The following is a 23,431-nucleotide window of genomic DNA, read 5'->3' as shown; positions in this document are numbered from 1 at the left end:
AAAAAATAAAAATAAAATTTTGAATCTAAGTTTACATTTATTTTTACCCTATTTAGACATAAAAAACCTATACGTATGGGATATCGTTGTAATTTTTTTCCAATTCCACCCTATTAGAATTTTTTTTACCGCTTCCCACTCCAGTTTATGCCACAATTAATGGTGGCTTTAAAAAGTACAACTTGTCCCGCAAAAAAATAAGCCCTCATACAGCTATGTGAACGGAAATATAAATACGTTATGGTTCCACTTAAGGGGCTGACGAATATAGTAAGACGGCGGTGGGTAGGTTATTATATGTGGCCAGGAAGCTTGTTGCTTTACACTGGATGCAGTCGTGTAGCCAAAATACATGATATGCTGGTCTGTGAGAAGACAGTTTTTCTTAAGAAAGGTTGTCCCCCAAAATTTTTGAAACTGTGGGGTAATTGGCTACTTGCTCAACGCATTCATATGTGATAGTAAAGGTAATATGTGTCATGTCAGGGGCGGGTGGGGCGTGATTTGGGGTTATTGTCGCAGTTTTTGAGTATTTTAAGTTTGTAATTGATGAAACTATGACAGTTCACAATGAGTTGTCTTCCACAAATTATTTGCGATGTCTGATGGTCAAGCTGTATGACTGATGTAATATCATCTTGATTGTCTGTCAATAAAAAACTATCTGATTTAAAAAAAAATAAAAAAAAGCGTTATGGCTCAAGGAAGATAGGGAAGAAAAATTAAAACGCAAAAAAAATAAAAAAAAATCTGAGGTTTTGAGATCATGAGGAATGTACACAGAGAATAATTACGGAAATGGTAATGGCCCTATGAAGAAATCAGAGGCTAGCTGACCCCTATTCTGCTTACCTGGTGGGAAACTATGATTAGTTATGTAAAATTCAGCCGGGCAGATCTGTGCTTTCTGCTTCAATTTGAGCAATTGAGACAGGGCTTCTAACAGTCTACTGGGGGTGACAAACCATGGTAAATTCTTATTGATGACCTATTGAATTCTGAATTGGTGTTACGTCTTATACTGCAAGTGTAAGGCAGCCGTAGAGTTAATAGAGCCAGTGGCTGAACAGACTGTAAAACGATCTGTGGTCACAGGGTGTCCATCTCCACGCAGCACCAGGGTTATTTTTAATCCTTGGGTATTATGGCTGTAATGTGTTCGTATTGAAGCACCCTCTCACCCTCTGAATCCGATTTTTATTTGCAGAGACTTGATGGCTCAATAAAGGGAGAGATTCGTAAGCAAGCACTGGACCACTTTAATGCCGAAGGCTCGGAGGTTAGAGAGCGCTCTTTGTTGTCTCTGATCCTAGCATTTCTGTCATTCTTTGTTCAGCATCTTTTTTTCTTTTGCAGCAATGGTATAACAGTAAACCGCCACCATCCAATAACAGTATCTTTCTTTAATATTTAGGATTTTTGTTTCTTGCTGTCTACACGTGCCGGCGGGCTTGGAATAAATTTGGCTTCTGCTGACACAGTAGTTATCTTCGACTCAGATTGGAATCCTCAAAATGACTTACAGGCCCAGGCCAGAGCTCACAGGATTGGTCAGAAGAAACAGGTAGCAACCGGCAATATGCTGGAGAAGCAGTAATGCTAATTTGCAATAATCATGACTTGTCATAGAAATAAGCAAAAAATAAATAAAACAATACTGGGAGAGGAATAGACAGTGATTGAACATAGACTATTGGGGTTGAAAAGGATAGGATTTCAATTTTAGGAAATAATTCCCAGAAGGAATCTTCTATTGCTGTTGTGCTTGATTTGTCCACTAGAGGGCATTGGTTAGCCGTGTACTTGGAGATGATGGAAGGTGTGACGCTTGCTAGTTATGATATGCTGGCAGTCTTGGACGTGTGAAGATTCTATATAATAATATGGAAGTTATTTTTTACAGTACTTAGGATTAGTAACACTGTTTTTAGTGCTACAGTAAGTTAATACAACAGCAGAACTATCTCACACCATGTACTTGATTAACACGTTTTGCTTTCTGGAGGACCAAAAAAAAATAAAAAATCTGCTAACCACATAATCTGCATAATAGCAAAATAACACGTCACACTGTGTTAGACTCACCACTGTGGACTCTATGTCCAAATTAATATCTGTTTGATTGGAGAAATGTACAGTGCAAAATATATAAGGCTCTTAGTTGTCCTGACCTCTGGAAGCTGGCCATACATACATAGCTGCCTTCCCTAAAGAGAAAAAAAATATATAAGCCACTACCAGAGAACTGTATCTCCAATTTATAAAAGGAGTTGGGAATATTAGGACCCTAAGCGCCCAAGTGCAACAGCAGATCTTGTGTGGATATCTTAGAGGTCCCATCATTTTATTTTTTATTTTTTTTTGCTATATAAGAATATTTAATTTTCAGTGTAATTTTACTGTCGAAATAAAGAAGACAACCAAAAAGTAATGTGTGAATATAAAAAAAGCCTCATGGAAGGGCATCTGTCAGCAGATTTGTACCTATGACACTGGCTGACCTGTTGCATGTTCACGTGGCAGCTGAAGGCATCTGTGTTGGTCCCATGTTCATATGTGTCCGCATTGCTGAGAAAAATTATGTTTTAATATATATGCAAATAAGCCTCTAGGGGCAATGGGTTGAGCTCTCTCTGCAATGACAACGCCCCCATTGCTCCTAGAGCTTCATTTGCATATACAAAAACATCATTTTTCTTAGCAACGCGGGCACATATGAACGTGGGACCAACACAGATACCTTCAGCTGCCAAGCGCACATGTAACAGATCAGCCAGTGTCATAGGTACAAATCTGCTGACAGATGCCCTTTAAGTATGTTAATGGCGCATTTTATTAAGCTGGTTGCCTTTTCAGTTCAGAGACAGAAGTGGTGGTTTTCCACTATTTAGTGTCACTTAGCTTTACCTATAGGGACAAAAAATAACTAATGCATTTTACCATATAGGTGAATATTTACCGCCTTGTTACAAAAGGAACAGTTGAAGAAGAAATCATAGAAAGGGCAAAGAAGAAGATGGTTCTTGACCACCTTGTAATCCAGCGTATGGACACCACTGGTCGGACTGTGCTGGAAAATAATTCTGGAAGTTCAAAGTAAGTACACAACATCCTTATGTAATCTGGTGGCAGTTCTGTGTTCCCTGTGCATGTGGGTCACTTATGTATTAGCAATTAACTGAAGTGGTTCTTGGTTCTAGTTCCAACCCATTTAACAAGGAGGAATTGGCTGCTATTCTGAAGTTTGGAGCAGCAGACCTCTTTAAGGAACCAGAAGGAGAGGAATCAGAACCCCAGGTTAGAGTTACTTGGTGTTTGTGCATGATGTAAGTCTTAATAAACTTCATGGGGCAGATACAATATACCTATAGATGGTGTAAGCTTAGACTGGCTGTCTAGACCTGCACCAGGTTCAGGCTGGATACTAAATCTGGTCCAGGAATATACACTTTTGTCTCACACAAAGCCAGTCAATAGTTGGTATACATTTAGTCCTAATTTTACCCCAGAATTGTGCCACAATTTTCGTGTAAAAGTTAGCATTTTTCGCCATGTGCCTTTCCCCACTTAGCCATTTCTCTTTAGCAAGCTAGACACAGATTTCTCTAAAACGATATGCCCCAATGTGTGCCCCAAAAATGCACCAGAGTTCAGTGCAGTTTATGGCAATGTCTATGTGCACTCACAGTAAATGGACGCCCAAACAGAATATTCAAAATCTCTCAATTTTCATTACTAGTGAATGACATAACTGATGCAATTTGTGCACATAGGTTAGGAAGGAAGTATGGCAATCTCTAGCTGATGCTGATTTCTAGATTTAACAGGAAATGATAAAGCTGTCCCAAAACATCAGTTACTCAATATGCAGAGAGCCTTATTATACAGATTCAGCTGTTGTACCTATGAATATATATTGACTTGGTCTTGACAGCTGCCTTATTAGGTGCAAGCCAAATAATCAAGTAATATCAGATTTTGGTATAGGTGTTTGCAGACCTGCAGCCCTTATTACCACAGTAAGCAATGTCACTCAGCGTTTTAATTCTCCTTATAAATAACATATGTGTAAATGCCTATAAAAGTGTGTCCTGCACTGGCTCTACTATCCATGACATGAGTTAAAGGGAGCCTTTCACTATGGAAATGCAAAATAATCTGCAGGCAGGAGGAGCTGAGCAGATTGATATGTAACTTTGTGGGAAAAGTCGTTAAACCGTGTAATTTATCCTTTTAAATTCCTGCTCATTCTGGGCTTTGAAAGCATCACTGTACTTTCACACAATTTTATTTATTAGAGAATGTGACTAGCAAATGTCTAAATCACCTAATTTAAAAAATCTGCCTGCATTCACCTGGAAAAAAGCTGTAACGCCATGGCCGGTACAGGTCTCACTTCCACCTTATTTACAGTCCACAGCCTGTTGTTAGGCAAGATCCTTCCCTAGTAACAGGGATATAGAAGAAATGGGAGCGTGTCAGAGCTAGCTGAGATCCTGAGCCTTATCAAACTGCTTCTACACAACTTTTGAAGATTATAGGAGCCTCCTATGGGTCTATAGGTGTGATATCACCCTCCTTATCTGTTCTGTGAGTTCCACAGCTGAAAACAAACATAGTGGAAATTAAAGGAATTTATGTCATAGCTAAGAGTGCTGGCAGATTTCACAGAAGTGATACACCCCCTGCTTCTGAGTGAATTGCATCTCGCTGTGCAGCTGAAAACAGGGAATATGGCTGAGAGAGGCATTAGGAAAAACCAAAAAAGACAGGCTCCTTCACAGTTTTGATTGTAAAAGCACAGCCATTATGCAAACTTTATATTTGAAAACTCAGGTGTCCTTTAAGGAGGCCATCCTATCAGTGACTAACAGCTATTTCTTTAACACAGTTATCGAGGGGAGGCTGTCAATCACTGATAGGACCACCGCCTTGACTTTAAAGCTCAGAATGAGCAGGAATTGAAATGAATACATTAAACGTTACGAGTTTTACAGAATTTTTCCCCCCAGAAAACTATATATCAATCTGCTCAACTCCTCCTGCTCTGTAATATGCTTTCTTCAGTTTAGACATCATTTTCATGACGGGTTCCCTTTAATTAACGCTAGCTCTCCAGCAGATCACTTGTATCATCTAAATCACCTTTCTACTTTTCCCCTTACTTTGTCTTGTTCGCCAATAGGAAATGGATATTGATGAAATTTTGCGTATGGCAGAGACCAGAGAGAACGAGCCTAGCTCTAGTGCAACCGACGAGCTGCTGTCTCAATTCAAGGTAAGCTGCAACTGCACTGCTCCAATTGTCATTTCATGTAAATTATGTCTTCTTTTCCAACTTAGGCTAATTTCACATTTAGCATTTTTTGTCATGGGTCTGCAAAAACGCTTCTGTTACCATAATACAACCGCATGCATCCGTCATGAACGGATCCGGTTGTATTATGTCTTCTATAGCCATAATGGATCCGTCATGAACACCATTTAAAGTCAATGGGGGGGTGGATCAATTTTTTTTTTGTCAGTGAAAACGGATCCGTCCCCATTGACTTACATTGTGTGTCAGGACGGATCCGTCTTGCTCCGCACCACATCGCGGACAGAAAACCGGTGCTTTTCTGTCCACGATGGAGATGCAACCAAACGCATTTTGGTGCATGCACTCCGTTTTGTTCATTTTTGTCCCCATTGACAATGAATGGGGACAAAACTGAAGCGTTTTCTTCAGCTATTGAGATCCTATGACGGATCTTAATAGCGGAAATTGAAAACGCAGATGTGAAAGTAGCCTAAAGCCCTTTGAAAACAGTACATAGAGGGCCATTGTGTTAAAAACTTGTAATGGATAAAGTCATTCTACATCCTATTTCAGGTCGCTAACTTTTCAACTATGGAAGAAATAGAACCTCATCTTGAAAACCAAGGACAAAGGGACTGGGAAGATATCATTCCTGAGGATCAGAGGAAAAAAATTGAAGAGGAAGCCCGGCAAAAAGAGTTAGAAGAAATCTACATGCTTCCCAGGATCAGGAGCTTAAACAAAAAGGTAGAACCTGGACTGAAGTACCCAGATGTTAATTCAGCACCACTACTCCAATGTTGCCTATTTTTAATTCTGCCTTTACTTAATTATTCTATTATGGCATATGGTTAACCTCTGGAACTCCAGCTATGGTAAAACTACAACTCCCAAGATGTACACTTGCTTGACTGTTCTCAGAACTCCATAGAAATTAATGGAGCATGCTAGGAGTCGTAGTTTCAAAACAGCTGGAGTGCCGGAGGTTAGCCATCACTTGCATATGGGCATCATTGAGAGAGGTTCCCGATTATGATCCTTTTCATTAGTCAGAGAACTGCTGCAATGAATGGATTCAGGGCAACCATTGGCTATTCATTTGAATGGGTGCCATGTAATACCATATTTCTTTTGCAGCAAATTTACAGTACATATAGAGAAGGGCTTGTCCGGGTGGGACAACCCCTTTCATTCAGGTTTTGTGCTGTAAGGTCTGTGTGAATGCATTCGGGTGAATGCTTTTATATTTGTTTTATTATTATGAACTCGTTATAGGCAAGTCATAAAACAGAAGTGGGTACAGCCCAATTGACTTCCAACTTATTTATAGGCACAAGCAAATGACAGTGAGTCTGATCTGGAATCCAAGCAGAAAGCCCAGCGTTCTTCTGGTTCAGAGAGTGATTCTGATGACTCGGATGATGACAGAAAACCCAAGCGCAGAGGACGTCCCCGCAGTGTTCGAAAGGACACAGTGGAAGGTTTTACAGATGCAGAGATTAGAAGGTATCATTTGAAGTCTTCATTGTTTATTATGCAGAACTGATCCATCTGATATTGTTTTCTATTTTACATTGATGTGTTTTTTTTGTGTTTATTTTAGGTTTATAAAGGCATACAAAAAGTTTCCGACTCCTCTCGAAAGGTATATCGCTTATTGCTGCATCTGGAATTGTCCAAGTTGAATATATCCCTTTCCATAGCACCTAACACATTTGTTCTTTGTCTCCCTGTTTAGACTTGAGTGCATTGCACGTGATGCAGAACTTGTGGAGAAATCAGTGGCAGATCTCAAGAGATTGGGAGACCTTTTACACTCAAGCTGTGCTTCAGCCATGCAGGAGTTTGAAGAACAATTAAAAGAGAATCCAACGGATGGTAGGTTCTCTAATTGATTAGAAAATCTTTTTGTTACTATAGACAGTAAGTCAAAAATTTAGTGGAAGTGCCAGTGTTGTCCATAAATTGGGTTAACGTTTTCAGATTGATGTAGGCGAGGTTTTTGACCGCCTCTTCGTTGCATCCTTGTATGCTTCATTGTTGGAGGCTGATATTTATGATTACAATTAAATGTTGTGTTTTGTTGTGTTTATATAGGTAAAGGTCCTGGCAAAAGAAGAGGTCCAACTATAAAAATTTCTGGTGTCAAAGTGAATGTAAAAGCTATTCTTCAACATGAGGAAGACTTTGAAATTCTCAGTAAAGCGGTTCCTAAAGATGCAGAGGAGAAGAAAAAGTAAGTGACTTTATGCTACCTATTAGGGTTCATGTCATTTGGGAAGTATGGGATATGCAACTGAACAGCACCATGCTCATTCACGGCTTATTAAAAAAAAAAATGAAAAGATAGAGACGAGCATAAATATTGCTTTAGCAATGAATGCATTCATTTCTGTAATATTTGCCTGTACAAAGCTTCCAGTGCTGTTTTCATGCCTTCTTTGCCTTTTATGTCACAGGTTCCAATTGTCTAGTCGGGTTAAAGCTGCTCATTTTGATGTGGATTGGAGTATAGAAGATGACTCCCATTTGCTCTTGGGGATTGTTGAACATGGCTATGGAAACTGGGAGCTCATTAAAAGTGACCCAGAGTTGAAGCTGACGGATAAGGTAATAGATAATAACCAGCATGCGTTTTTTTGTTTTGTTTTAAAGATTTTATTCATAATTTACATAACCAACAAAAAAAAAAACATTTTTGCAATTTGGTGTACAATTACTGTTATAGATCATATACCATATTTTTCGCTTTATAAGACTCACTTTTTTTCTCCCCAAAAGTGGGGGGGAAATGGGTGTGTGTCTTATAAAGCGAATGGTGCAATTTTTAAATGGCTGACACTGATAGATCGCCGGCCACTATGCTGCACAGTGCGGCCTGCAATGTATCAGATACAGTAAACCTCTATCACGCGGGATGGGAGGAGGGGCTGGAGACCGGCAACTGCTGTTGCACTCGCGGCGGGGCTAGGTGCAGTCACTGTACTCCATTGCAGCGGGCCCCGCTCACAGCAGTCTTTATATGTAAAGTCTATTTATTTAATGCTCAAGCAGTGGCTCTGGTTTGTTAAACTAGCGTAATAGTCTGTAGTAGTACTCACTATCAAAGAGGCGGGCAGACCAGCAGCGTAACGTCACTTAGTCATGCTCCTCCCACTTCATTATTGAAGCTGGCGGAGCATGAGCGTGACTAGGTGAGTGACGTTACGCTGCCTGCCTCTTTGATAGTGAGTACTATTACAGACGATTACGCTAGTTTAACAAACCAGAGCCACTGCTTGAGCATTAAATAAATAGACTTTACATGTAAAGACTGCTGTGAGCGGGGCCTGGTGTAATTTGGTCACTATTCACACAGGGATATGAGGGGACACATTAATAACGTAATACTGTAACACATAGGACCATGAGGGGACCAGCATAAGATGCTATATGTGTCTCATCCACAAAATCCCCTATAATAATGTCATCCACAGATCTCCCCCCATAACAATGCATCATCTACAGATTCCCCCATAACAGTGTGTCGTCCACAGATCGCCCATAACAATGCATCAGCCACAGATCCCCCATAATAGTGTTATCCATGGATCCCCCCCATAACAGTGCGTCATCCACAGATCTCCCCATAACAGTGTGTGATCCACAGATCCCCCCCCCCCCCCATAACAGTGTCATCCACAGACCACCATTAGTTCAAAGCCCACCAAAAGCACACCTTTTGGTTAAAAAAAATATATATATATATATTTTTTTTTTCCTCATCAAAAACCTAGGTGCGTCTTATAAAGCGAAAAATATGGTACATTTTAATAAGGGGAGGGCATTAGGCACATTTTCACTTAAAGGGGTTGGCCACTTTCTTGCTGCTGTTAATAAATGGTTTTGTAAGATGATTATATGGAGCTTACTAATACAGACGTGGACAAAATTGTTGGTACCCTTTGGTCAATGAAAGAAAAAGTCACAATGGTCACAGAAATAACTTTAATCTGACAAAAGTAATAATAAATTAAAATTCTATAAATGTTAACCAATGAAAGTCAGACATTGTTTTTCAACCATGCTTCAACAGAATTATGTAAAAAAATAAACTCATGAAACAGGCATGGACAAAAATGATGGTACCCCTAACTTAATATTTTGTTGCGCAACCTTTTGAGGCAATCACTGCAATCAAACGCTTCCTGTAACTGTCAATGAGACATCTGCACCTCTCAGCAGGTATTTTGGCCCACTCCTCATGAGCAAACTGCTCCAGTTGTGTCCGGTTTGAAGGGTGCCTTTTCCAGACTGCATGTTTCAGCTCCTTCCAAAGATGCTCAATAGGATTGAGGTCAGGGCTCATAGAAGGCCACTTTAGAATAGTCCAATTTTTTCCTCTTAGCCATTCTTGGGTGTTTTTAGCGGTGTGTTTTGGGTCATTGTCCTGTTGCAAGACCCATGACCTGCGACTGAGACCAAGCTTTCTGACACTGGCTAGTACATTTCTCTCTAGAATTCCTTGATAGTCTTGAGATTTCATTGTACCCTGCACAGATTCAAGACACCCTGTGCCAGACGCAGCAAAGCAGCCCCAGAACATAACAGAGCCTCCTCCATGTTTCACAGTAGGGACAGTGTTCTTTTCTTGATATGCTTCATTTTTTCGTCTGTGAACATACAGCTGATGTGCCTTGGCAAAAACTTCGATTTTTGTCTCATCTGTCCACAGGACATTCTCCCAGAAGCTTTGTGGCTTGTCAACATGTAGTTTGGCATATTCCAGTCTTGCTTTTTTATGATTCGTTTTCAACAATGGTGTCCTCCTTGGTCGTCTCCCATGTAGTCCACTTTGGCTCAAACAACGACGGATGGTGCGATCTGACACTGATGTTCCTTGAGCATGAAGTTCACCTTGAATCTCTTTAGAAGTCTTTCTAGGCTCTTTTGTTACCATTCGGATTATCCGTCTCTTAGATTTGTCATCAATTTTCCTCCTGCGGCCACGTCCAGGGAGGTTGGCTACAGTCCCATGGATCTTAAACTTATGAATAATATGTGCAACTGTACTCACAGGAACATCTAGTTGCTTGGAGATGGTCTTATAGCCTTTACCTTTAACATGCTTGTCTATAATTTTCTTTCTGATCTCTTGAGACAGCTCTTTCCTTTGCTTCCTCTGGTCCATGTCGAGTGTGGTACACACCATATCACCAAACAACACAGTGATTACCTGGAGCCATATATATAGGCCCAATGGCTGATTACAAGGTTGTAGACACCTGTGATGCTAATTAGTGGACACACCTTGAATTAACATGTCCCTTTGGTCACATTATGTTCTGTGTTTTCTAGGGGTACCATCATTTTTGTCCATGCCTGTTTCATGAGTTTATTTTTTTACATAATTCTGTTGAAGCATGGTTGAAAAACAATGTCTGACTTTCATTGGTTAACATTTATAGAATTTTAATTTATTATTACTTTTGTCAGATTAAAGTTATTTCTGTGACCATTGTGACTTTTTCTTTCATTGACCAAAGGGTACCAACAATTTTGTCCACGTCTGTATAGCCTTTGTTGAAATTCTCTGCCATTTTCTATATTTCATAAGGTACGTTCCCTTGTTTGCCTGTGCTGTCCACAGAGAGTTCTTGTCCATACAATGGCTGCTGATGGTGGGTCGTGTAGCCAGGCAAATGACCTCCATGTGATGCCTCCATGTAAACACACTGCACCTGCCATCTGTACTTGCACTGTTGGGAGTTCAGTGCAGGTGTAGTGTGTCTAAGTGGAGGAGGCTGAGTGATGTGTCTAGACACAAGACTCTCTATCAGAGGCTATCTTGTGGACAGGACCTGTATGCAGGGGCATAGCTTATAAAATATAACAAACTGCACAGAATATCAACAAGGAATATATTAGGAAGTGCTATATAGTCATGTTACATACACATTGGTAACAAGTAGTCAGGAAATGGTTAACCCTTTTAAAGGGAGTCTTTCACCTAAACTCTCCATTATAGAACACTAACATCAGGATCTCCATTACATTCCCCATATTAGAATCCTACCTTCAATATTGCTGTCCATTGCAGATTTTTTTTGAAAAAACACTTTTATTCAAAATGTTAATTAGCTTCTGAAGGTGCCCAGGGCCGGCGTTCATGCGGCCATTGCCCAGGCCCCTAGTCGCTTTTCATATGAAACCCCTCCCCTTTCACCCCTCTGGCCCGCCCTTGGTTCTTCTGATTACATCCTCCTCTTAGTGAGAAATCCAGCGCCGTTCAACAGATTTATCGCGCCTGCGCACTTCATTCCCCATTATGGGCAGAGGCACATTCAGATGCATCCACCTCACATTTACCACCCGTAGATCAGTAGGTAATCAGCAGTAATATCAGTCTCTAACCAACGCATTCACATGTTTTCAAATGTGTATGAACATTTCCTATTCATATACAATATATTTTTTTGTGGAATATTCTTATTAACCAGTTGTTTCCAGTGCACCAGAGTAGGAACTCACTACATCACACGCACAGAAGAGCACAAATCTTAAGAAAACTTTGTCATAAGAACCTTGTATAGTATCATTAATAATTTCTACAAGACTTAGCCTAGGGCTACACAACAACATATTCTCATGCGACACATAGGGAAAAACGACACTGTAACATGTGTCGCGCGACATTGATGTTGCGCAACAATTTTTATAATGATAGTCTATGGTGTCGCGCTGCAACTGCTACGCAACAGTCGCAGAAAAATCCATATTGGATGGATTTTTCGCTACTGTCGTGTACAGTTGGGCAATAAACCGGTATTAACGATATACCGCGGTATTAAGAAACAGCGATATCACCATTTCTTATCTAGCGCTGTTTTTTTGTGACGTCATAGGGGCAGACACACGTCATAGTGCTGAATGCCTCTAAAACGTCCGGCTCACATTACAGCCGGCACAGTGGAGAAGGCAAAAGTCCCTCCCCACTGTGATCCGGCTGCCGCTGCACCACCAATGAGAAGGTAATAGTGAGGAGGAGGGGAGGGGCTGTGGCTGCTGCGCCACCAATGAGAATTACCGGGTGCCGGCCGTATCACATACCCGGCACCCGGTCTCAATGACAGGAATCGGCGATCCTGCGAACCGAGGAAATTTACCCCTCAAATGCGGCACCTGAGGGGTTAATTGGCATGGTTCGGTGGGATCCCTGTCAATGAGGCCGAGTGCTGGCTGTGTGATATGGCTGGCAACCGCAGTCTGTATTTGTATTATGGGGTTAATTACATTCATTGGTGGTGCAGTGCTTCCCCCCCCCCCCCCCCAATACCCCAGTATTATAAACTCTAATCATTGCTAGTATTATAATCATTGGTGGCAGTGGCCACAGGGTCCCCTCCCCTCTTCATTGGTGGTGCAGTGGTAGTTTCTGATGGGAGCCCCAGCAGTGAAATCTCAGGGCTCCGATCAGTTACCATGGCAGCCAGGACGCTACTGAGGCCATCCATGGCTGCCATGGTAATCTCCCTGCTGCCGGGACAATGAGATCCTATGCACCCTAATAGATCTCTGTTTGGGTGCATAGGACAAGGGATGAAAAGATCCCAGGTCCTAGCCCCATAAGGAGGCTAAATAGTTATTAAATAAAAAGTAAACAAAATATATATATATTTTAAATCACCCCATTTCCCAATTTACATAAAAATATATATACACAATAAAAAAAATCTGAGGGCTGCTAAACAGAGAGGCTGGGGCTGAGAACAGTCACTGCGCTGTGGGGGCTGCAGTAATATGGCTGTAGTGTGTAGGGACTAAGACCCCTATGGGAAGCGCCAGTCTTTAGTAAATGAACCCCAATGTTTTATTTGACTGAAAGGCATCTTTATGATGCCAAGGTGCCCTTCCTGACAATGTGCACCTATGATGGGTACACTCTGAACAACCCACTTATCAGGGTTTTTCGCTAGGATGTCACATTTTCTGTGGGAGCAGTGAAGATGGCTGATCGCTGCTATCTCCATCACTTTATACAAACTGAAAAAATTGTATTAAACAGGCAGGAAGTGCTCAAACCCACATGCAGTTGTGCATGTATATACAGGGGAGCAAATCCTGTAATTGTGGCCCGTTGCTAATGGCAATACCCAGGAAAAATTCATACAGTGGAGGATGTCCGCAGCGGACCACAAGTACCACAATAGACGTCCTACACAAGATAGCAATTATGTGGATGTGATAATCAATATAACAAAATAATAGCAAAGACAGGTGCACCCTGCGGTCTTACTAAACCCTCAAACTGATTTTAAAATTGAGAGATTAGCCAACATATCCTACGGAGTAGGACATATCTGAGCCCGAGCACCAGCAGCGATGGTCATCCTTGAGCGCTATAGGAAAAAGCGCAAGCATGGCCACTGCTGTGGGATATATATAATTTAACGTGAAAATTGCATCTAATAAGGGTCATTATCCATTTCTAGATCTTACCTGTGGAAACGGAGAAGAAACCTCAAGGAAAACACTTGCAGACCAGATCAGACTATCTACTGAAAATCCTTAAGAAGGAAATGGAAAAAAAAGAAGGTGGCCCAACAGATGAAGTAAGAGCACTTTTGCTGTCATTTTCCTTTAGTGTGCCTTATTTTTGGTAGATGTTTGGGCATATTTATCTGTCTGTTTATAGGCAAAAAAGAAAAGAAGGCCACGTGCAAAGAAAGATAGTGCAGGCAAAGTGAAGGATGAGCATGGTAATGAGATCTCCTCACCTAGGCTTTCTGACAACCCATCGGAAGATGCAGAAACCAAGGTGTGTAAACTAATATGCTGGCAAAGACACACACGGGCCTAAGGCATAAAGGTTATCCACTCCTTAAGATTTATTGAGATACGAGGTACACATATGCTGCATGAGCAAAATATATGATACCCCAATATTACATGTATTTGTAGAACACTTCATTTCTAAACAATGGGCATTAATATGGATTACCTCCTAGCTAATATATCAGCCTCCGCTGTGCTGGATTGTCATTTTCAAGCCACAACCATGAGGTTGAGTATCGATGGTGGGAGATGAAGTTTAATGTTAAGATGATACTCCAATTAAGAAGTATTCAAATATTTTTTAAGACCACTAATGTTAATAAGATCCCCAATCAGACCTCCAATATTAATAAGACCCTATTCAGACCTCCAATGTGAAAAATATCCCCAATCGGACCACAGATCAGACTCCGACTCCTGTATGAATAAGACCTCCGTTCAGATCCCCATGCTCAGCACACACAAAAAAAACGTACCTCTCCTGTTCCTAATATCCAGCTCTATTCCTGGTCTTACTGCCGCACTGTGCACAGGTCATAGCACAGCATGTGGAGCCTGCAGGAGAAGACCAGGAAGCGGTGAGTATAGAGCCCGGGGAGCGCTGCAATCACTGCTTCCCAGTCCTCCTGTACTTATGAGTGCTTCCATAATGGAAACACTCAGTATTAACCCCATAAGACGCACTGGCGTTTCCCCCCACTTTGGTGAAAAATACACTATCTAGTAGGATTGGAATCGTTGTCCTTTGCAGAACATTCAAGTTAGCCACACTTTGAAAAATGTATCTCCAAATCAGAAAGTTGATAGTTTTATAGAATCTCTGCCATTTATGCTATAGCACTAGAATTTATTCATTTTTTTTCCAGAACTAGTCTTAACCAGTTTGCACCTCATGGTTACATAGTGGGTTGAAAAAAGACCAAAGTGCCTAGTTGCTTCAGAGGAAGGCAAGTGCCTTCAACAAAGTGCAGATGTTTTCTTTGAAGGGAGAAGAAATGCCACTGCCAGGACAGTACATGCCTGGACCTGAAAGTGCATGGCCACCTTTACTGGTCAGAAGTTTGTGCTGATAGTGGCTGTTTCAGACTATGTTAGTCTAAGGCTACATGCACACAGCAGTGTTTTTTTGCGGCCTCCGTTCCATTTTTTTTGCTGATCGGATAGTTTCCCATTCATTTCTATATATCCGTTAAAAATGCGGTGGGCTCATCCATTTCTTGTCCGCTGTCAGTGTTTCCCGTCCGCAAAAAAGTATTGCATGTCCTATTCTTGTCCGCAATAAACGTTTTGCGGACCCATTGAAGTCAATGGGTCCGCAAAAAAATGCGGATGACCAACGGAAGACATCCGTATGTCATCCGCATCAGTTTTTTTTTTTTTTTGGCGGATGGTTGCTGGGAAACCTGTATATATAAAATTTCAAGGATTACAGCCTTCAGGATTTTAATGCAGACCGCAAAAAATAAAAAAATGAAGACACACAACCTACAAAATTTGCGGACAAACGGATGTGGATGTAAAAAAAAAAAACAGGAACACGTGCATGGCCACCTTTACTGGTCAGAAGTTTGTGCTGATAGTGGCTGTTTCAGACTATGTTAGCCTAATGTGTATGGTTACCTGTAGAGCACCACCCGCTGTCTCTCTAGCAATCCACTAGTAACTGTACACTCTAAAATTCATTAGTTGAATCGATTAATCAGACATTGGCATGCTGCTCTTAAGGTGGCAGTGGACCTCCCATCTACATTTTCAAGCATATACTGACTTAGTAGTGATCCATTAAGGGCATAAACAGCATGTCTGTGCACCTGCCATAATGCTGCCCATTTAGCCAGTTTACCCAGGTCACCCTATCGTAGGGATAACACATTCTGTAGAGTATCACCTTCTAGTGAGGATGATGCAGCCAAGCCCACAGTTTCGGAAAAGGGATAATACTTTTGAATTGTGATATGTAGAACATCTATGTGTCTGCTTCAATCAAGTCTCGAGTGGTTATTTCTCTCTCCCATGTATTCAGTGATCTTTATTTTCTTCAGGAGGATGGCTCGCTGAAGAGTCCAAACAAGAAGAAACAAAAGAAAAAGGACAACAAAGAAAATAAGGACAAACAGAACCAAAAAAAGGATGCCACCAAAGAGAAAAGGAAGCCAAAGGAAAAGGTGCGTATTATGCGAAAATTCACCCAATAAGTCGTCTAATAGACTATGATGGATTTTATAGTGAGCTGAGCCAGCAGCAGAAATAGTGAGTTGGAAAACCTGTATTGAAAACCCGCACAACTTTATTACCATAACAATGGACAATCCTTTAAGCTTGTATGAGATTAAAGGACCAACTATAACTTCCCATAGTCAAAGGTGGAGCGCGTTAGAAGTACCTGTAGATGACCTGCCTGTTTAATAGGAATCAGTTATTTTATCTTCTTAACTTCAGTTCTGATGTCTCATTACTAACAAGCATTTCTTATTGAAGCCGAAGCGGGCTGAAACCAAGGGGGGTGCCAGAAGTAAAAAGAACCAGGGACCTGTCCACATTACGGCCGGGAATGATCCTGTCCCCATTGGGGAAGAGGAGGAAGATGATCTTGATCAGGAGACCTTCAGCATTGTAAGGATGTTTGTAAAGTGACATATAAACTGTATTTCTGTGATAATGTCATTTGTATATTACTACTAGTGAGAAGCAGACATTGCTTCACAGGATGCTAAATGCCCCTGACGATTTGCTTTCTCCACACTGTTATGGAGACCGGGGTGTATCACTTGTTTGATGAGAGAGGGGACAAGACCACCAAAGCTATTTTCTCTGTAATCCTGTGTTTTCTTCCTGTCACCGCTCCTGACATGTCTGTTCTAGTATGAAGTACTTGTATTCCCCATGAAATATTCTTGTTTAGACATTTAAGAATAATTAACAGTTATATGTTACCAATTGAATGGTGTGTCCTTGCACACACCAACAGTGTCCTATATACGCTGACACTGTCGGGCTGTGAAGAGACTCGCCCCTTTAGCAAGGGGACTGGAAAAAAAGGAGTTATCCCAAAAATCATATAGTACATGTCGATCTCTTTCTAACAAAGCTAGAGTCCTGTACCTCACATGGATCTAGAGCTCCCCATTGATTTTTCTGCTAGATTTATACCAAACTGACAGCTCAAGGGGAGTGTCTTTTCTGCTGCTGCTGCTGCTAAGGGGTGTCTCTTCTGCTGCTGCTAAGGGGGCGTGTCCATGCTCTACCTATCACAGTTCTGGAGGCATTTGAAAGATGAAACTGAGCATGTGCGACCATCTCAGTGAGCGGGTCAAAGACAGAAATAAAATAACAAACAGCAGGTGGTGCTCTTCAGATACATTTTATTGAATAGCTCTCTGGCTATACTACATTTTTAATTACATGTAAATACAAAAGTATTCAGATTTGAAAACTGTAGAATATTTTTCGTGGGACAACCCCTTTAAGTTGTCAGTTTATTAGTTGCAGAGGAACAACACAACATAGAAATATTAAAGATAAAATCACAATTTTCATGGAGAGATGACAGATCTGCTTTAGGGCTCATGCACACGACCGTATGTATTTTGTGGTCCGCAAAATATACAGATGACGTCCGTGTGCGTTCCGCATTTTGCGCAACGGAACAGCTGGCCCCTAATAGAACAGTCCTATCCTTGTCCGTAATGCGGACAATAATAGGACATGTTCTATTTTTTTGCAAAACGGAAATACGGACATACAGCATTATTATTATTTTTTTTTTGTTTTTTTTGCGGACCCATTGAAATAAATAGTTCCGCATAAGGTCCACAAAAAAAACACAACTGAATGGACACTGAAAGAAAATACATTTGTGTGCATGAGCCCTTAGGAAGGCTGGAGCGATCTTCCAGGAGTCAAGTTTGCCTGCTTGGAATCATTCTTAGAAGAGTTACAGAATATTTGAAAACATGCTTAAATTAAATTCTTTTGTTAAACTATTCTTTATTTTTAGTGCAAGGAGAGAATGAGGCCTGTGAAAAAAGCTCTGAAACAACTTGATAAACCAGACAAAGGACTGACTGTCCAAGAACAGCTAGAACACACAAGGACGTGCTTACTGAAAATCGGAGATCGCATCTCTGAGTGCCTTCAATTATACTCTGAGCAGGATCAAATTAGGTTATGGAGGAGGTAAGCCGCTCTTCTTTATTTTATTTTAATTTTTTTATTTTTTTACTCCTGAAACAAGCTCCATGTCTGGTGGTGCTCAGGATTGATTTGTCATATATTTCATCCAAGTAAATAATACAACTCTAAAAATATGTATATAATACCGGCGCTGGCACACAGAGAGGGTAGGGGAGGGTGAAAATTATTACATGTATATACACTGGACACTAATTCTGAGATCTCTACCTGTATCTGATGAATAGTCGTTCCGTGATGTGGTGTGATCCCGTTGTTCCAGGAAGCGTTGTAAAGATCTAATAGGACGCTTCTTGCTCTAACTCTCACCTAGCGCGCTGCCCCGGCCGGTAGCTAGCGCACGCGTGGACGAGCCTGTAGGGATGAGTTCAGGAGCGTCTTCGTGTGACGTCACAACTTTGCTCTGGGTGCCTCCAAAGGACAAATTTCCATTAACCTGAGAGGAGTCCTGTACGTGAGATGAGTCAGGGACAGGACACATCTCAGGTTAATTTGCATATGTATCAAATCGTTTTCTCGCCCATTTTCCTTGGGGGACACAGACCTTGGGTATAGCTCAGCTCCCTAGGAGGCGTGACACTAAGTAAAACTGTTAAGCCCCTCCTCCATCAGCTATACCCTCAGCCTGGAGATAGAGGCTACCAGTTTTAGCTTAGTGTCCAAGGAGGCAAGACACTCCCTGCTACTGCAGGGCTGTTTTCTCCTTGTTATTTTTACTTTTTCTTCTAATTTTGTTATTTTATTTTTTCCTAGGGATACCAGAGACGCATTAGACCTCTCTGCTCTCCCGGGGTTGAGCTGCGCCAGTGCCAACTTATCTGCACTGCTGCCTCCCCCACAGAAGCAATAGGAGGATCTGGGCAGCAATGGCTCCCCTACATCCCGCCAGCTAGGGGGTCGCCCGCACGCCAAGCCCCTCTTCCAGCTTCCTGCCACTGCGGTGCCAGTGGCTGAAGGGGCGACCCTGCTGGAAAGGACTGAGGGTGAAGACGTCGGACGGTGAGATGGCTATTCCAGCCCATACCCCGTCCCTATCTGCAGCATCTACCCCTCTGGGTAAGGGGGGCACCCGTGGTCGCTCATTCTGAGCGCTCATCTGCAGGACAATGCAGCACAGCAGCATCCTCAGCACCCCCACGCCGTTCCCCCCCACGCTGCTATCTTTCTCCCCCCCCTCCCCCTCATTCGGGGCTGACTCCATTTTTCTCTTCTCTCTCTCCCCCTTCCCGCCGAGAACGGGGGGCGGGGCTTAGCGGTCCCGGCAGGGGGCGGGACTTACGCGCGCGTCATTTTGGGGGCGGAGCTACGTTCTCCTTCACAGGAGACATTTCAAGCGCTGGAGGGGGCGGAGCTTGTTCCCCGCGCTTTCTGCTGAGGTTTCCCGCGCTTCCTCACTCCTGACAGGAAGCTGGGACACGGTGGGGGACTCTAACCTCCTGTGTACATCGCTCGGCTTCTGTGGGCGCTCTCTGCTGCTCACTGCTGTTCACTGCTTCTCTGCTGCTGCTGATCTGGGCCATCTCCTGACGTTCTTCTGAGGCACTGGTAGGACAGTTAACCCTCTCCTAACCCTCCTGGTCATAGCTGCTATAACCCTTTGTGGTCTCTATATTAGAGTACAACCACACTTCAGCATGTCAGATCCCACAGGTGCCCCCAAACCCTGGTACCATGCCTGTACCGCCTGTAAGGAACTTTTTCCGCGGGGGCAATCTGAGCCGCATTGCCTTGCATGTCAGGCCCCGGTGCAGGGCCCGCTTCCCGCTGCGCCCCCCGGTGCCTCTGAACCCCCTGACTGGGCTAGGTCTCTGTCTCAGGCGGTGGAAAGCCTTACACACGTAGTGGGCCGTCTCGTGGATAGACCGCCTCTCCCGCAGGCTGCCACAATCCCTGTCGCACCCGCTGGGACTACCGTTTCTGCCGCCCCCACTGGTTCCCTGCCTCCCAGCGAATCTTCCAGGGCCCGGCATACTCAGAAACGTTCAAGGGTTGAGCGCACATCTTCTCCAGATGCTTCGCTCTCTCCGCCATGCGTGCGAGCTCAGTCAAGTCTATCCTCTCAAAGGGATACGCTTTCTGAGGGAGGACTGGCGGATTCGGACGTGGACATGGACTCAGAGCTTCCGTCCAAATTGGCGTCCGCGGTGGGGCATCTTGTCACTAGCATCCGTGATACCTTTCAGCTACACGATGACCCCCCCAGCTCTGAACAGGCCGGCGTGTCCTTTCTCCGCCCCAAACAGGCCTCCAAGGTTTTTCCCATACACGCTGATTTTTCTTCTGTGGTATCCAAGGCTTGGACTCGGCCTAACGTCCGCTTTATTACACCCAAAAAGCTGGACATTTGTTATCCCTTTCCAGCGGATTCTGTGACCACGTGGACATCCCCGCCTAAGGTTGATCCTCCCGTGGCTCGCCTGTCCAAAAGCACTACTATTCCTGTACAGGACGGATCTTCCCTCCAGTCTGTTGAGGACCGTCGTACGGAATCCCTCTCCAAGGCCATATTTACTGCCTCTGGTTCGGCCCTTAGACCGGTCTTTGCCTCCGCCTGGGTTGGCAAAGCGGTCTCTGAATGGGGTTTGCAATTGGAACGGGAGTTAGGGTCGGACGTCCCTGTTCAGGACCTCCGTTCCTTAGCCCAACTAATTGTTCAGGCCGGAAAATTCGTCTGTGAGGCCTCCCTTGATGCGGGTGCCCTCATTGCCCGTTCCTCTGCCCTGGCAGTTTCTGTCAGGAGGGAACTCTGGCTGAAGGTTTGGGTGGCGGACGCCGCTTCCAAACGCTCTTTGGCCGGCCTACCATTCACGGGTTCCCGCCTGTTCGGAACCCGTCTGGACGAACTTATATCAGAGGCCACGGGTGGGAAGAGTATTCACCTCCCCCAGTCCAGGCCAATGGGCGCCCCCCGTGGTCGCGCTGGTTCGTCCCATTTTCGGTCCTTTCGCAAGCCCACCTGGTCTAGACCCGCGGCCAGTTCTTCTTCCTCTGGCCCAGCCCAGGATAGACGCAAGAAGCCGTTTTTTCGGACGCAACCTACCTGGCGCAAGTCCCAGCCTGCACGGGCTCCCACAGGCCAGCAGCCCTCTGCCTGAAGGTGCGCCCCCACCTTCTCCTATTCAGGAACGTATGGCGGGCCCACATCTCAGACGCATGGGCGCTCGAGATTGTATCTTGCGGATACAAAATCGAATTTGCGTCCATTCCGCCAGACCGTTTCTTCCGATCCCGTCCTCCGCGAGATCCCGTACGAGTGGCCGCCTTCTTCGCGGCCATTCACTCTCTAATGGACAAGGGTGTCGTCGCCCCCGTGCCTCCGACGGAAAGGTTCAGGGGGTTCTACTCGAACCTCTTTGTGGTTCCCAAGAAGGAAGGCTCAGTGCGTCCGATCTTGGACCTAAAACGCCTGAACCGTTTTCTCCGACTGCAGAGATTCCGGATGGAGTCTCTCAGGTCCGCAGTGGCCTCCCTGGAAAGAGGGGATTTCATGGCCTCAATTGACATTCAGGATGCATACCTCCACGTTCCGGTTGCTCCATGTCATCACCGCTTCCTGCGCTTCGCGGTGGGGGACGATCACTTCCAATTCGTCGCCCTTCCCTTTGGTCTGGCGACGGCTCCTCGAGTGTTCACCAAGGTCCTGGCCCCTGTCTTGGCCCTTCTACGTTCAAGAAGTGTTTTTCTTCTCCCATACTTGGACGACATCCTGGTCAAGGCACCCTCCTTCTCTCAGACATCCCGCAGTGTGGAACTCACTCTGGAGACCCTGACGCGGTTCGGTTGGATTATCAACCACCCCAAATCTTCCCTTACCCCCTCCAGACGGCTGATCTTCCTGGGGATGCTCCTGGATACAGAGTTGGCGGAGGTCCGCCTTCCGTCGGACAAGCGTCTGGCCCTTCGCGGGTCGGTTCGCAGTCTCCTCCGTCATCACCGCCCTTCCCTCAGATCCAGCATGCGGTTGTTGGGAAAGATGGTTGCCTGTTTCGAAGCGGTGCCGTTCGCACAATTCCGATCCCGCACCTTTCAGAGGGCAATTCTGTCGGCCTGGGACAAATCACCGAGGAGTCTGGACAGGACCTTTCTTCTGCCTCCCCTGGCTCGGGCTTCCCTCGGCTGGTGGTTGCATATCCCTCTAAGGGGGAAGTCCTTCCGTCCACTGAACTGGCTGGTGATTACCACAGATGCCAGCTTACGGGGGTGGGGGGGGGTTTTCCCTCCCCGGTCCGTCCAGGGCGTTTGGTCTCTATCGGAGTCCAGACTTCCAATCAATATTCTGGAACTGAGGGCGATTCTTCTGTCCCTCAGACACTGGACCCATCTGCTGAGGGGCCACCCTGTTCGGATCCAATCGGACAATGCCACGGCTGTGGCATACATAAACCATCAGGGAGGCACTCGCAGCGATGCAAGAGGTGACCCTCATTCTCCTCTGGGCGGAGACGCACGTGCCGGCCTTATCTGCGATTTACATCCCGGGGGTGGACAACTGGGCGGCGGATTTCCTCAGCCGGTCCACCATCGACCCGGGAGAATGGTCCCTGCACCCAGAGGTGTTCGAAGCCCTTTGTCTTCGCTGGGGTCGCCCCGACGTGGACCTCATGGCCTCCAAATTCAACCACAAGGTCCCCCTATACCTGGCCAGGGCACGGGACCCGAAGGCATACGGCGCCGACGCGCTCGTCCTTCCGTGGCGCGAATTCTCCCTTCTGTACGTCTTTCCTCCTTTTCCCCTCCTGCCACGGGTTCTTCGGAGGATCGCGGCAGAGGGCGTCCCCGCGATTCTAATCGCCCCGGATTGGCCCCGCCGGTCTTGGTACGCCGACCTAATGTTGCTGTTGGCAGACGCACCGTGGCCACTGCCCTCCAGGGAAGACCTTCTCTCTCAGGGACCGATCTTCCACGAGCATTTAGGCTCGCTACGTTTGACGGCGTGGCTATTGAGACCGCCGTCTTAACGCGACGGAGTTTCTCCGCGGACGTAGTCCGCACCATGATCCGGGCTCGTAAGCCCGTATCCTCTAGGATCTACTATCGGGTTTGGAGGTCCTATCTGGGGTTCTGTGAGTCCCGGAGCATCCTACCTCTCCGGTTTTCTCTTCCCACAATCCTGTCCTTCCTCCAGTC

General features: G+C 44.5%; 1 protein-coding gene across 7 annotated transcripts in view; it reads left to right on the top strand.

The window, feature by feature from the left end:
- CHD2 (chromodomain helicase DNA binding protein 2) overlaps positions 1–23,431 on the top strand; it is a 134,956-nt gene that overhangs the window by 96,555 nt on the left and 14,970 nt on the right. For 6 of the 7 annotated variants that reach the window (XM_044279444.1, XM_044279446.1, XM_044279449.1 and 3 more), the window contains 16 exons: positions 1,208–1,279; positions 1,415–1,564; positions 2,948–3,096; positions 3,201–3,297; positions 5,186–5,278; positions 5,873–6,046; positions 6,630–6,805; positions 6,903–6,944; positions 7,038–7,177; positions 7,397–7,535; positions 7,759–7,909; positions 13,771–13,890; positions 13,974–14,096; positions 16,156–16,278; positions 16,592–16,726; positions 18,111–18,289. In XM_044279444.1, coding sequence (XP_044135379.1) covers positions 1,208–1,279; positions 1,415–1,564; positions 2,948–3,096; positions 3,201–3,297; positions 5,186–5,278; positions 5,873–6,046; positions 6,630–6,805; positions 6,903–6,944; positions 7,038–7,177; positions 7,397–7,535; positions 7,759–7,909; positions 13,771–13,890; positions 13,974–14,096; positions 16,156–16,278; positions 16,592–16,726; positions 18,111–18,289 — 2,063 coding nt within the window. The remainder of the gene's footprint in view (positions 1–1,207; positions 1,280–1,414; positions 1,565–2,947; positions 3,097–3,200; positions 3,298–5,185; positions 5,279–5,872; positions 6,047–6,629; positions 6,806–6,902; positions 6,945–7,037; positions 7,178–7,396; positions 7,536–7,758; positions 7,910–13,770; positions 13,891–13,973; positions 14,097–16,155; positions 16,279–16,591; positions 16,727–18,110; positions 18,290–23,431) is intronic. The other variant, XM_044279447.1, reaches the window with a different exon arrangement.

Source organism: Bufo gargarizans, chromosome 2 (assembly GCF_014858855.1).
Source record: "Bufo gargarizans isolate SCDJY-AF-19 chromosome 2, ASM1485885v1, whole genome shotgun sequence".
NCBI lineage: Eukaryota > Metazoa > Chordata > Amphibia > Anura > Bufonidae > Bufo > Bufo gargarizans.
This window is presented reverse-complemented; position numbering and strand designations above follow the sequence as displayed.